At 39.6% G+C, this 14,285-nt stretch overlaps 1 protein-coding gene across 30 annotated transcripts in view; it reads left to right on the forward strand.

The window, feature by feature from the left end:
- The window catches only part of CADPS2 (calcium dependent secretion activator 2), a 494,741-nt gene that overhangs the window by 461,517 nt on the left and 18,939 nt on the right, over positions 1-14,285 (forward strand). For 27 of the 30 annotated variants that reach the window (XM_013985671.2, XM_013985668.2, XM_013985660.2 and 24 more), the window contains one exon: positions 5,463-5,570. In XM_013985671.2, coding sequence (XP_013841125.1) covers positions 5,463-5,570 — 108 coding nt within the window. Of the gene's footprint in view, positions 1-5,462; positions 5,571-6,418; positions 9,611-14,285 lie in introns of those variants that run through there. The other 3 variants (XM_021078970.1, XM_013985670.2, XM_021078975.1) reach the window with 3 other exon arrangements.

The following is a 14,285-nucleotide window of genomic DNA, read 5'->3' on the forward strand; positions in this document are numbered from 1 at the left end:
TATATATATAAGCCATTATTAGAAAATCTTGAAAATTTTATATCCTTGTGACTTTTTCATTGTTTACATTTCTTCCCCCTTCCTCTTTTTATGAATTACTCTTCTGCCTGGGCTTATATAATATTTAAGCTGGAATAAATCTAATTTGAAGGGTTTATTTCTATTTATTTCCTTTTGCTTTTATATATGAATACAACGTAATTATTCCACTTGGTAGAAAATTTGGTTAAAAAGTACATATGTATGTTTTACATCATAATCATCATAGCTATACTCAAAAACCTCCTTTTTAAAAATATTCGAGAACATATAACTTAAACTACTTGAAATAATTTTAAGGAGCTTAATTTTAAGACCATTTTCCCTCAGATAAAAAATATAGAAATTGCTGCATAAATGCCAAAGTAATAAGGAGTATATTAGACCATAAAAGAAAAAATATATTGTTAACAGTACTTGGGATAAGTTTCATGTTTGTAGAATTATGTCCCGTGTTCCCTCATGATCAGTTATAGACTGTTCTTGATCTGCAAAGCCAGAGTTGAACTGTAAATTGTTCCTATCATGATTTCAAATTAAGGAGACATGCTATTGTTTTAAATCTTACAAGATCCATTTTTTCCCCCATGGTAGTAATGAACAGGTACAGGTATTTCATTTACAAAGCATGCAGATTTTCATAAATCACAGTTCCACTCTTGATTGTTTCTTCAAGGCAAGCTTTTCTAGGTTATGAGAAGCGTATTTTCAAATTAAGTCAATTATACTGTCGCTTCTGTTCATCTTTGAGACTGGAATAGTATATATAAAAATTTGTCTCCTTGTTAAATAGACACCATGACAGTGTTTGCATTGTGTATTGTTAACCTCCCTTGGGAGGTTAAGCGGCTTCTTCTGTATCTAAATGTGTAGCTGTGAAAAATGTCTGCAGCGTTGCACCCACCTACCCATGAATGGGGAGAGTGAAGACTTGCACCTGTGGGATTAGGTGCAGCAGCAGGAAGTAAGAGCACTTGCCGTGTATAATTAACAAGGAATTTTCTTTTTCTTTTTTTAAATGGCGTGTTCATCTCACTAGGTTAACTAGTGATTAACGCTTGAAAAAAAACTTGCTGCGGTCTGCACCCTTCCTTAAACTCATTCACTCGCTGGTGTATTCTATTACTGATGCAGCCAAAGTCAGAGGAACGTCACCTTCCCCTACGCCATTCCTTTCCATAGTTACTGCTTTCTTTATGCTCATGGGGGGATTTTTTAGAGCTTGTATCCTTTCACTCGAACGTCTTCAAGCTAAAGTATGCTCTTTTCTGAATCAAATTTAGAAGAGACCCAGGAAATCTTACTGTGATTTAGAGATTACTCCCCTACGAAACAAGAGGGGAAAGTTAGTGCTTGGGGAACTCAGGATCCCAAAGGTTTAAACGGGAGAATAAAAAAACAGCCTTTACTCTCTCTTAGTGGTAGTGAATATATCCTGTGCTTGCTATTTGGTTGTTAATTGTTATTTTCTTGTGCATTCGGAAAACTGTCATTTAATTACAAACCCAGAAAAAATTTCTCAGAGTTTCCTGGTGGCTCAGCAAGTTAAGGATCCAGTGTTGTCACTGCTGTGGCTCAAGTCACTGCTGTGGCGCGGATTCTGTCCCCGGCCGGGGAAATTCCACGTGCCTCAAGCACCACCAAAAAATTTAAAAATTTAAAAAGTAAATGTAGTTCTCTAGAACATGATATTCTTCATAGAAACTCATCTAGCTCCAAGTTTAACAGACTGTTCCACTGGTAAGGCTGGGGACAGCCACTTGCACCAGAAAGTGTAGCGATATTCTATCTGGGTGACACGAACACATGCATTCTTTCCATTTACACACCAGAAAGCAAAAAGTTAACCGAGCGCATTCAGGTTTTTGTTTTTTTTAACCAAACTTTATTTCCTAATCAGATAACATGTAATAATGGAATTAGATGTATGTAAATTTTACTGCCATAAAACAAGAGTCTTTGCACGAAGGATCACTGAACCAGCGATAATGTCTTCTATCCAAACACATTTGTACTATAAGTAGAAACTGTTTAAAAGGAAAATTACATCTTTTTCAGCAATTTATCAGAGATAATTACCCTTCATACACCAAAGGAAGGATAAAGTGTTTTAAAGAATGATAATTCTAATTGGTAAATGTCACCAGCTGTTGCAGTTATTCTTACTTGTGTATATTCTTTTAATGATTATAGTCTCATGCCACAAGCTACATGAAAATATATTCACTAGGTGTGAAATTCCCGTATGTCACAATTTCAAGAATAGATAAACAGCTCAAAGATAACAGAAGAAATAATGCTAATGAGGAATGTAAGACTTGGAGGTTTTGTTTTCTAGACAAGCAGATCTTAATTTGCTAAAAGGGAGAAAATGTAATTTCCAAAAGGAAAAAAAAAATAAAAATAAACAATTTGTTGAAATAAGCTTTTAAATGAGTTTTACTTCATACTCTCAGCCAGAAATTCTTATTTTCTTGGAGAGTTGGTGAGCTGTCTCGCTTTACAGATTTCAGGGTTTTATCCCTTGGGTCTGCCAAAGGAAACAACATCGAGTTTTCTTTTAGGCTTAAATTGTAAAGTATTTGTTAGTTTTAGACAGGGGAAAGATAAACTCTTCCGAGACAGTGTTTCATGACGTCTAGTGTTATCTTAAAAGTGATCAAGGAATCAGGAAAAAAACTACTACCTTAGAGTCTATTGCAAGTGTTTAAAGACAGGATTCTCCATTCCTCCTGGCTGCAACTCAGTTTCCAGGGAGCGTCATGGGTCAAGTGACTGACTAAATTACACTTGTAAGCATACTCTTCTTTTGAAAGGCAAAAATAAAAATAAGGTTGGGGTGGGGAGAAATAGTGGAGGAGTCAAGCCTCTCATATGTCTATTCTTTAACTCTCCGTTTAGCTGAGCTGTGCCCAACTGCCTTGGTATCATATGTTTCTTAGCATTTTGTTTTCAAGCACCTGACTGAAACTCAAAGGTGGAACTGGCTTGTTATCATGTATAGAAAATTGTCCTCCTGTCATTTTCGTTCCACAGCAGTATGTGTTCTGAATGTTCTCATTTTCGGTGTTTTGACAAAATTTGAGAGGCACGGAGAGAAATCCTTAGCTTATGGCTTAGTTGTCCTCAAGTGCTAATAGGATGTTAGTAAATGACCCTGCCTTTTCACTGGAAAAACATAGGTATAGCATATACCCCTCGCCCCCAGAGAACCTAGGTTTCTCTTGAGTAGTCTTGTAATTATTTAAACTTTGGGAGTTCCCGTCATGGCGCAGTGGTTAACGAATCCGACTAGGAACCATGAGGTTGCGGGTTCGGTCCCTGCCCTTGCTCAGTGGGTTAATGATCCGGCGTTGCCGTGAGCTGTGGTGTAGGTTGCAGACACGGCTCGGATCCCACGTTGCTGTGGCTCTGGCGTAGGCCAGTAGCTACAGCTCCGATTAGACCCCTAGCCTGGGAACCTCCATATGCCGCGGGAGCGGCCCAAGAAATAGCAAAAAAGACAAAAAAAAAAAAAAAAAAAAAAAAAAAAAAAAAAAAAAATAAACTTTGACACGTTGCTTATGAGAATTATGTAGAAAAATAGTGAAGGCATGAACTCGGTAAGTTGTCTCCACTGAGTTTGGAATATGTGTCCTACATCATGTATGGATCCCCTTAAAGGAAAGACCCGTGAAGACATTTATATAAGTAGTTGTTTCAAATTACTAATCATTACTAACACTAATCATGAATTTTGTTATGTCAAGGTCATGTTTGAAAGGATTCTTGAATTTATGTGGTATAAAGTCCCCTTTAGGCTAAGTATAAGAACAGTAAGAACTTTGTGTGATTTTTATTGCCCAGAAATAACTTTGTTACCGAAAAATCAAATCACTTTATTAATGAGATATGCCCAGTGCCTGTACTGTGTGCTGGTTAAGAGATGGGCAGTTTTATCATTGTACATAAAATAGAATCCCCTCCCCTCCCAAGCAAATGATCGCTTTCTGTCCTTCATGGAAGGAAAAAGCACTACTGCTGTCTCAGCATCACTCAGAGGGATCTCTTGTCTTTCCTGCAATAGCAATAGTTAAATGATCCATATCCTCTTTCACCCGATTTCCTTACATTGTTTACTTTTGCAGAGAGTCCATATAACGGGGTTTATAAAAGTCTCCCATAGATTGAAATGATGTACAGCCAACTGACTACCTGGGGCATGCCTTCTACCATTTCATCATTATTAATGCCGTATTCTAGTTAAATGGATAACTCGAGACAGATTATGAATCAATCCCTGGTATAGACTGCACAAACAATAGAGTCCAGTTATGTGAAACTCAGGAACCAAAGAGTCGTTTAGAAGGACAACTCTCTAGGAGCCATTTGGGTTTCTGTCCCTTCCTAGTGCTGATTTGGTAGACTCTATAGCAAAGAGGAATTAGCGTAACTGCCCCATTCCTCTCACATGAGAAGACACCAGATGCCGGAGAACTCTGGAGAGTTCTCTCATCCTCATCTTTGACTCTTCATAGGAGACTAGTTCATTGATGTTGCCTTTCTAAAATAGTGTACTCCTTGAGGTGGTATTGATAAATATGTGTGAGTAGAAGCAATGGATATCCACAGAATTCTGATTTACATTTCACTTTGTAATGCATTCAGTGTTTTTTTGCTCAGTATCTTCCTAATGAGAAAATTTATTTTGTATTCCTTGAGCATCCATAGTAGTTAAGGAAGGCAAAAAAGCTAACTTTCTAAAAAAGTGTATGTGGGAGTTCCTGTTGTGGCTCAGCGGAAATGAATCTGACCAGCATCCGTGAGGACACATGTTCGATCCCTGGCCTCGCTCAGTAGGTTAAAGATCCGGCATTGCCATGAGCGATGGTGTAGGTCGCAGACATGGCTCAGATCTGGCGTGGCTGTGGCTGTGGCGTAGGCCGGCAGCTGTAGCTCCAATTTGACCCTAGCCTGGGAACCTCCATATGCCGTGGGTTTAGCCCTAAAAAGACAAAATAAATAAATAAATAAGTGTATGTGGATAAACCAGCCAGAAATGGTGAAAAGGAAATTGTGTTTGCATTTAGGAAATGATTGTTGTATGTGGGAATTTCTTGGGGAAATGTATGCATTTATACTGCTTGGCATATTGACCTTGCAAGATAGCTATATTTAAAAAAATATCTACTAGCTTACAACCACATATTTCTAGTCATTTGAATAATGATGACTGTGAGTTCAAGTTATAGACCTCAATAATAAACTTTTATTTAATTATAGAATTTGAAGGTACCCATTTCTGACTTGATCTAAGGCATATTTTACTAGTGTAACTTTTGAAGTGATATAATGAGTGATTTTTTTTAGGGTCGTGATTAAATAATATTTTCACAACCAAGACCTGATACCGTTTTATTCCCCATGTTTTTTCCTCACCACAGAAACCAGGAATGGATCTGGCAGACACCTATATTATGTTTGTTCGGCAAAACCAGGATATTCTTCGAGAAAAGGTCAATGAGGAAATGTACATAGAAAAGTTGTTTGATGTAAGTAACAACCCTTGCAACGCAGGCTCACGTTGTAGGCACAGTGTGAAGGGAAAAGCTGCGTTTTAATGGTATGTCTGCAAAGCACACTCCTCTTTTAATTCTTTTTCTTTTATGCAGCTAATAGAGGTGATAGTTTTATTTCTTTGACTGGTGACAGAAGCCTTAATTGGCTTCTTTTTTATACTTGAAAACTGTCACTGTTAGAATGAGAGTCTCAAGATCCTTCTAAGGTTAATTTTAACAAGCAAGAGGATAACCAGTTGACCGTCGTGTACAGCATCATAACACTTGCCTTTGCAGCAGTCCATAAACAGAATTACGGTACAGTGGATTTGGCCCCTACCATAAGTTTTTTAAGCTAACGTAATATTCTTCAATTAAATAAAGAAATAAACTTCAATAAAGCCAAATATCTGCCACTGTACTAGGAGTTAGTCTGCGTTTTCATCTTGATTTCCAGTGCTGACGCTTGCTAACAGATAGAATACCCCAGCAGTGTCGCAAAGGTCTTTCCTGAAGCATGGCAGCTCCTAGAAGTGGGACGATGTGGTTTTAGATGCCGTGCTCAGCAAGTTTCATTCATAGACTGTCTGTAAAAGAGACTAAGAGAGCAGTCCATTTCAATAACAATGTTGTCACTCATTTGTAATTATTCAGCCGTTGGTTCAAAGGAAATGGTACTTTGCTTGTGACATAACTTTGCATAATTCACTACTATGCTAATTCTGAAATGTAATATTTGCTTTGAACTGTATTTATTTATGTACATCTTCTCTGCATTTTAGAAATGCTTTTCTGGCAGTTTCATTTAATTATGCAAGTTACTCCAAATGTTTTCATAACAGCAATTCACGGGCTTCATGGTGACACTTCAGCTGTGGCAGTTACAGAAGGTCCTCCTACGTCATCTCCACCCTGCTCTGTCGTGTCCGTGTTTGCTGTTTGTCAGGCTGGGTGGTCAAAAAGAGCCTTATCTTTCCTACTTTATGTTTCTAGCCTCTACCCGGGCTGTTTTACAATAAAAGTATCATCTGTTTTAATAAGCTAAGTGTTAATATGTGTGAAAAGAATGATTTCCTAAAAGCTTTGATGCCCTGCAGGGGTAGAAAAATTATCATCCTTCCAGCTGGCTCTTTTACAAAATACGGAAACCGTATTAGCAACTTTTGCTTCCATTTGGTATTGCTCTGAATTGACAAGCGTGTGTTTCACTTCCAAGTTCTCTCTGACTTTTTTTGCTTATGTGGTCGTTTTCAAAAATGTTGAGCAGAGAAGGAAAGTTGTGTTGATCTTATTCCCATTATGTTTCTTCCTAGAAGAGTTAAAGCACATCCTCTGTCATGAGACCGTGGTAGTTGTTCAGGAAATAGGCCCCTGTAGATGGGAGGGTCTGTGTGTCCGCGTGTTTCTTAACATCTTCTGTCTTTTGTCTCGGTGACCTATTTGCTACAAAGCTTGCCATCAGTTCCTAACAGAGGTAGACTTTTTTTTTTTCTTCATCAAGTTATTTCCCACTTCAACTCCCCTTCATATTCACCAGACTTCTGAAGACCCCATTTAGGGCAACACTAACAAAGGGAGCTGACTAAAGTGGATGCCAGGAGGCCAACGTTAAGATGGTGTGCTAGTTTAATAGTCCTGGCGATAGAGATATACTTTCCTTTCGATGTCTAAGCATCAGACATGGCTGTGGGTTTGCTTCCAAAAGGAACCCTTGACAAGCAACCATTCTGCTTGCGCTGTGAAAGTTGTGTCATTTTGCATATCCCCAGCGGAACATGGGACTCGTTATTTGTAAAATAGTTATAATGTCCTTAAACATTCTAATATTTTTAAGTTGCACATTTTTTATTGCTGTAATTAAAAATAAAAACTAGACTGATGCTATTGAGATGTCATCCAGCATAACACAGATGAGGGGGTACTAAGAGCCCCTAATTAGCCAGGACTGAATGTGCCTCAATTATAGTTGGTAAATGAGAGGTTATCAAGTATGTGTTGAAAGGTAAAGCAGAATGTGTATCTTAAGCAACAGATCATTACTGAGAGACATTATATAATTATTGGAAATCCACTTGGCTGGAGCTTAAAATAATATTGTTAGGTGTCAAGAAACTGTTGAAAATAATGACCCTATAAATACTGTTAGCAACCTTGTCTATTACAGATAGAAGATTGAAGAGAACAGTTTTATTCAGGCATCATGACAAACTTTTGCTATTCCAATTAAAGTGTTTCCCAAGTAAGAAATGGACACCTCCTACCTTCAGATGCAGGGGAAAATGCACACACATACACATAAGCACACACATGGGCGAGCACACTGCAGTGAGTCAATACCTGGTTTTAACCAAGTGGTTTTAACCAAACCAGATAAGAGAACAGGGGCTCCAGTTTCTGATCATACAATGTGAGTGCTTAACTTCTTACAAAGGATATGCTTTTGCCTAGATGAAATTCACTTCATTTTGGGACAAATAAAATTATTTCTATATAAAAACAAATTAATTCTGCAGAACACCCATCCTGCCTCCAATACTAGCACTTTAACAAAAGAGCTCATGTGTGTTACTCACTCATCTTTTTCTGCATGATTCCCTAAGCATGGAAGAGACTACTGGAAATTCTGTGAAACTTTCCCTGAGGGTAGTATTTAATTACTTGTGCCGTTTCTGGCCTCAAAAACTTTTTGATCAGTTAAGCATCTTAATAGTTACTAATATTTGTAGTTGAATGCTTAGGGTTCCATATTAAATAATTGCACCAGTGACTAAGGTTCAAAAAAATGACCATTGCCCTAGATTGCTGTCCATTGTTTTGGCATGTACCTGTAAAAAACAATGGTACCTCCTACGGTGGTCCATGTACAGCCCCCGCAGCCACATGCCATCCCCCTGCTCCCTGCATCCCACACTACTATTGTTATTCTTCTAGCCTCTGTGGGAACTTTTTTTGTTTCTTCAATGTGTTAAAGAGGGGGGTGACTAAAATCTGTATTATCTTAAAGCCAGATGTAGGGTAATCTTAGACTTTTACATCAAATCTTAAAATATTAAAACTAAAAGCGTCACTTGAAGAGCAAAGCCGTTAATATTAGGATAAATAATCGACACATTCTCCTTTACCCCATAAGTGGTTAAAACCATAAAACACCTTCTGCTTAAGACAGAAATACCTTCAAAGACGTGTAAGTAAATGATGGCATTTCCCCTGTTAATAGAAGGTGCTGAGTTTGATTAATAGGGACGTCCCTAATCTTTTCAAAGTGTCAAAATTATAATAACAGCCTCAGCTGTCACCACTACCATTCCTGGGACACCTCCATGTACCAGGAACTGTGCTACGTACCTGACCGTTACCATTTCTAACCTTCTGGGTAGATGCCATCGTCCCCATTTTAGCTTTATTTTCAGGTTGAGGAATCTCCCACCCAGAGATAAGAAAGGACTGAAGGGTTAAATCAGACTTTGAAGTTGTGTCTCTCTACTTTCAAAGCCGATGCTATGTCTACCATCCTTCAGACGTACACAATTTGAAATGGTGGAACCAACGTGTTTGTAGGAAGAGAGTCGAACCAGAAATCCAGAACCCTGAGGCCCAGCCACAGGTCTGCTGTTAATTGTACGCGTGAGCATCAAGAAGTTGTGGCCCCTGTTGGCAACTGCGTACGGGGGAGTTCAGATACACTGAAGGAGTTCCTCTAGAACTCCAGATTCTGAACCAACAAATTAGTTTTCATTTTAGCAGTGGCAACAAAAGTTACTTACTGGGTCGGCTGCATGCAGAGTCTTGCACCTCAGAGCGGCGAGCAATTCTTAAGCTTGTTTTGTGATGGCCAGGTAAAAGCAGCGTATCCTCCTCAAGATGCAGCAGCAAGCGTAGTAGGGAACTAGAAAAGAGGTTCTGTATAAAAGAACAACGGTGGGAGTTCCCTTCACGGCTCAGCGGTTAATGAACCTGACTAGGATCCATGAGGATACGGGTTCCAAAGATCCCTGGCCTGGCTCAGTGGATTAAGGATCCAGGGTTGCCGGGAGCTGTGAGACAGGTTGCAGATGTGGCTCAGATCCTGTGTAGCTGTGGCTGTGGTGTAGACCGGCAGCTACAGCTCCCATTCCACCCCTAGCCTGGGAACTTCCATATGCCGTGGGGTACAGCCCTGAAAAGCAAAAAAAAAAAAAAAAAAAAAAGAACAGCTGTGCCATTCTACTTTCTATATCTCTACCACCAGGGTTCTGAACCCTACATTTAGAAAAGTAGTTGGAACACATACATCCTGTATTCGTGTTAAGTCTTCTGGGTAACCAGCATATCTTAAACAGAAGCTATCTTTGCCTGTCAAGTGGTCATCAGTGGTACACATGCTAAATTTAAAAATCTGTGTTAATATGATATTCTCCATGTTGCACTATATATATATATATATATATATTTTTTTTTTTTTTTTTTTGCTTTTTAGGGCCACACCCGTGGCATATGGAGGTTCCCAGGCTAGGGGTCTAATGGGAGCTACAGCTGCCAGCTTACGCTACAGCCACAGCAACACCAGATCTGAGCCTCATCTGAGACCTACACCTGCACAATATGTTCTTGTCTCTTATATTGTACAACAATATTTTATAGCTATAAATGGAATATAACCTTTAAAAATTTTAAATCACTATATTGTACATCTGTAACTTATATAATATTGTACAGCAACTCAAATTTTTAAAAAAGAAAAAATTATACTCAGTACAATTATATTTTGAATTTAGCCAAGGGAAAAAAAAAATCTACATGTTAAATTTACTTTTTTTTTTTTTTTTTGCTTTTTAGGGCTGAACTCGCAGCATATGAAAGTTCCCAAGCTAGGGGTCAAATCTGTAGGGGGAGCTACAGCTGCAAGCCCACACCACAGCCACAGCAACACAGGATCTGAGCCACATCTACAACGTACACCACAGCTCATGGCAATGCTGGATCCTTAACCTACTAATTGAGGCCAGGGATGGAACCTACATCCTCATGGATACTAGTTGGATTTATTTCCACTGCACCACAACTTACTTTTTCAATTAAAAAAAAATGTTTCTTGGAGTTCCTGTTGTGGCACAGTGGAAGTGAATCCGACTAGTATTCAGGGGGATACAGGTTCCATCCCTGGCCTCTCTCAGTGGGGTCAGGGATCCCGTGTTGCTGTGGCTGTGGTGGAGCCCGGCAGCTATAGCTCCAATTCAATCCTTAGCCTGGAAACTTCCATGAGCCACATGTGCAGCCCTAAAAAAAAAAAAAAAAAAAAAAAAAAAAACCAGTCTCAGCTGGATTAGAGAAATCTGAAGGAAGTTCTCCTGTAGCAGGAGAAATCATGAATTCACCAAAAGCTGGTGGTCTCCTCTGCTCTGTAGGCGATCTCTTTTACCCCAGTGTATAAAACATCATTGTCAGCAGCTATTTTAAAAATGTTCTCAGAGCAAAACCGGCTCCAGCGTGTCTGATCCCACTGTGAAAGTATGGCAATGATTTTCCAGTCCTTAAGTTCCATTTTCAGTGCCTCCTATGAAGTTTCTTCCCACACGCTCAGGTCTCAGGAAACACAGCGCAACGCCCAGGTGCCCGTGTGTCAGGAGAGAGGCTGGGCACCTTCCCAGAGAGCTTCTCATCTCCAGGCTGGAAAGCGGGGATGTTTAAGAAGCCAGAACTGACGTCCACAGTAATCAGCACAGGAGCACCCTCTGTGGCCCTTCCTGCTGTCCAAGCATATTACATACCGAGGCCCTTAGGGGTTGACTAAAGTGCATCCCATTGTCCAGGAGAGACATGCAGCCCACCTAACTCTCAAACCCTTTGCGCAGTTACAGAGCATAGCCCATCTTGAGCCCCTTTGAAATAATTTTGCTTTAGCTCTCGTGTTGCTGAAGACACATCAGGGTGCAGTATTTAATTGGTAAATCATGCAGATTAAACATTCTCTTGTGTTATAAACTGATTAAATATTTAATTGTTGAGGAGTCTCATCTCAAGGAGATTTTTTTAAAAATCATGTTGTGATGTCTTATAAAATTAAAAGTAATTCTTTAAATGATAGTTAATCAGTTATATTCAGCCAAATAGTGTTTTATAAAGGATTAATTTCTCAGGACTTTCCTTGAATTCTTTTCGATAAGAAAACTCTAAATTGAACATTTTAAGTAAAATGGACCTAAACTATGTGAGTTTGGTAGCCATTTTAAGATACGGTAAGATAAAAAGAAAAAAACAAAACTGTTACAAGTGAATATGCTTTTCAAAATAAAATTAATTTTGCACTTCTATGCACTTCTTTGCCTCTGGAGTCCCAAATAAGAAAGAGGGGAAATGCTCAGAATTTTTGAGTTTAGTGTTTCATGCCAATCTCAAACTTTTTGATTCAAGAATTTATTCATTCTGGGAGTTCCTGTCGTGGCTCAGGGGTAATGAACCCGACTAGCAACCATGAGGATGTGGGTTCGATCCCTGGCCTCACTTAGTGGTTAGGGATCCAGAATTGCTGTGAGCTGTGGTGTAGGTTGCCAACATGGTTCAGATCCCAATTTTCGGTGGCTGTGGTGTAGGCCAGCAGCTGTAGCTCCAATTCAACCCCTAGCCTGGGAACTTGCATGTGCCACACATGGCCCTGAAAAGAAAAAGAAAAAAAGATTTTATTCGTCCTTGATAAGATTGACACTACTATTCTTAACCTTTTTTTTTTTTTTTTTTTTAGGGCCTCACCTGCAGTATTGGAGGTTCCCAGGCTAGGGGTCGAATCAAAAGTGCAGCCACTGGCCTGCACCACAGCAATGCCAGATCCAAGCTGAGTCTGTGACCTATGCCACAGCTCAGGGCAACACCAGATCCCTGACCCACTGATCAAGGCCAGGGATCGAACCTGCATCCTCATGGATACTAGTCAGATTCATTTCCACTGAGCCATGACAGGAACTCCTTAACTTATTTTAAAATTAAATTTATTAACATGTTGATTTCCCAAGAGTACTCGAAATCAACAGACCATGGATAGGAATGACTGTTGGATAGTAGGATATTTTTAGAACTGAGTATTTACCTTTTCAGTCCTATTCCTTGGATGACTTTCTTTGTGTAGGTAACCAACCTCTTTATTAGAAATGCAGGCTGTAACCCACTAAGATGAAGGCTTCTTTGCCTTCTTGCGTTTCTTATAACTCCATGCTATTATAGATATGTTCCCTTATATTTGAATGTTGATTTAAAAATAGCAGTTTTCCTCTTTTTATTTTATTTTATTTATTCATTTATTTATTGGTCTTTTGGTCTTTGAGGGCCACACCTGCAGCGTATAGAGGTTCCCAGGCTAGGGGTCGAATCGGAGAGGAGCTGTAGCTGCCGGCCTACGCCACAGCCACAGCATCGTGGGATCTGAGCCATGTCTGTGACCTACATCACAGCTCATGGCAACGCCAGATCCTTAACCCACTGAGCGAGGCCAGGGATCGAACCTGTGTCCTTGGGGATGCTAGTCAGATTCAGTCACCGTTGAGCCATGACCATGACGGGAACTCGAGTTTGCCTCTTTTTAATGATCTTTCGCTTTCACATGCCTGGCAAGTTGTTAAATAGACTACCGAAATCAGTATAGATTCCCATTACAGAGAATTTTCTTTTTGGTTTTGTCTCTAGGTAAAAAGAAGTCAAACATAAAGCAGTAATTGTTGGCCCATGATGGCCAGTCATGATTTTCCTATCGATATCCAAAATTTAAATGTTCCTGTCACGCTCACATCATAACCATTATTTTCCTTTTCCGCCAATAGAAGAGGTGGGTGGTGTAAGCTCACTGATGTCCTTGAGACTCTTCGAGGTCATTTGTTTCTACCCGTTGTTATGCCATCTGCCCTGCCACTTCACGGTGCACGAGAGGTGGCTAAGTTGGACGCTATGTTTCTTATCGGTGTTCAGGACCAGCATCTCCCATCTCCCAGGTTTCAGCATTTTAGCTGCTTTCACACGTTGTTTTCCAGGTGGGTTTGTTTTTTTTTTTTGTTTTTTTTTTTTTAATTACATATATTCCTGCTTTGTTTTACCCACAGTATCTGGACTCACGCTGAAGTTGTTCGATTTCTTTCACGATAGTTGTAGACAGACTTTTTCTGTAGATGGTTCCTCTGCCTCAGTGAACGCCACACAGAGTTTATTCCTTAGCTGTTTTTTTTTTTCCCCCCTCAAAGTTTGTTTCTCTTCAAAACCTCTGCTCTCGAATTACAGCTGTCTCGTTCATTTTAGTTAATAAGCCTCATTTTAATGCTAAGTTATCATCCGTAAGTGTAAGAATTTATGAAAGGATCTACGTTTGATGTGTGGTGTGCGCCAGAATAGCTGTGGCAAGCCCGGACGCAGCTCACGGCGGCCGGAGACCCACAGTTGAATCCAAGCTCTTGGTGAATTAAAACCTGAGAAGCTTGAGCTAAGCGTGCCTAATTGCCTAAAAGAAACTCCACGAGAAAAATGTATTGTAGCTTGTTGATCTTCTTTCTTTGATAATTCAAAAGAATCTTCAAGAAATATGTGGACGTCTTACTTAGATTCTTGAAATGTGATCACGGGACACAATTGTCATTTGGCACATGCCCAGCAACACACATCTTTGCATGAGGCACCTGGACATATGTGGCAGGTCTGGTAGAATCAGCTAATTAACAACACAGGCTTAAACAGGCACCTCATCTGGCAGTGCAG

Source organism: Sus scrofa, chromosome 18, assembly GCF_000003025.6.
Source record: "Sus scrofa isolate TJ Tabasco breed Duroc chromosome 18, Sscrofa11.1, whole genome shotgun sequence".
Taxonomy (NCBI): Eukaryota; Metazoa; Chordata; class Mammalia; order Artiodactyla; family Suidae; genus Sus; species Sus scrofa.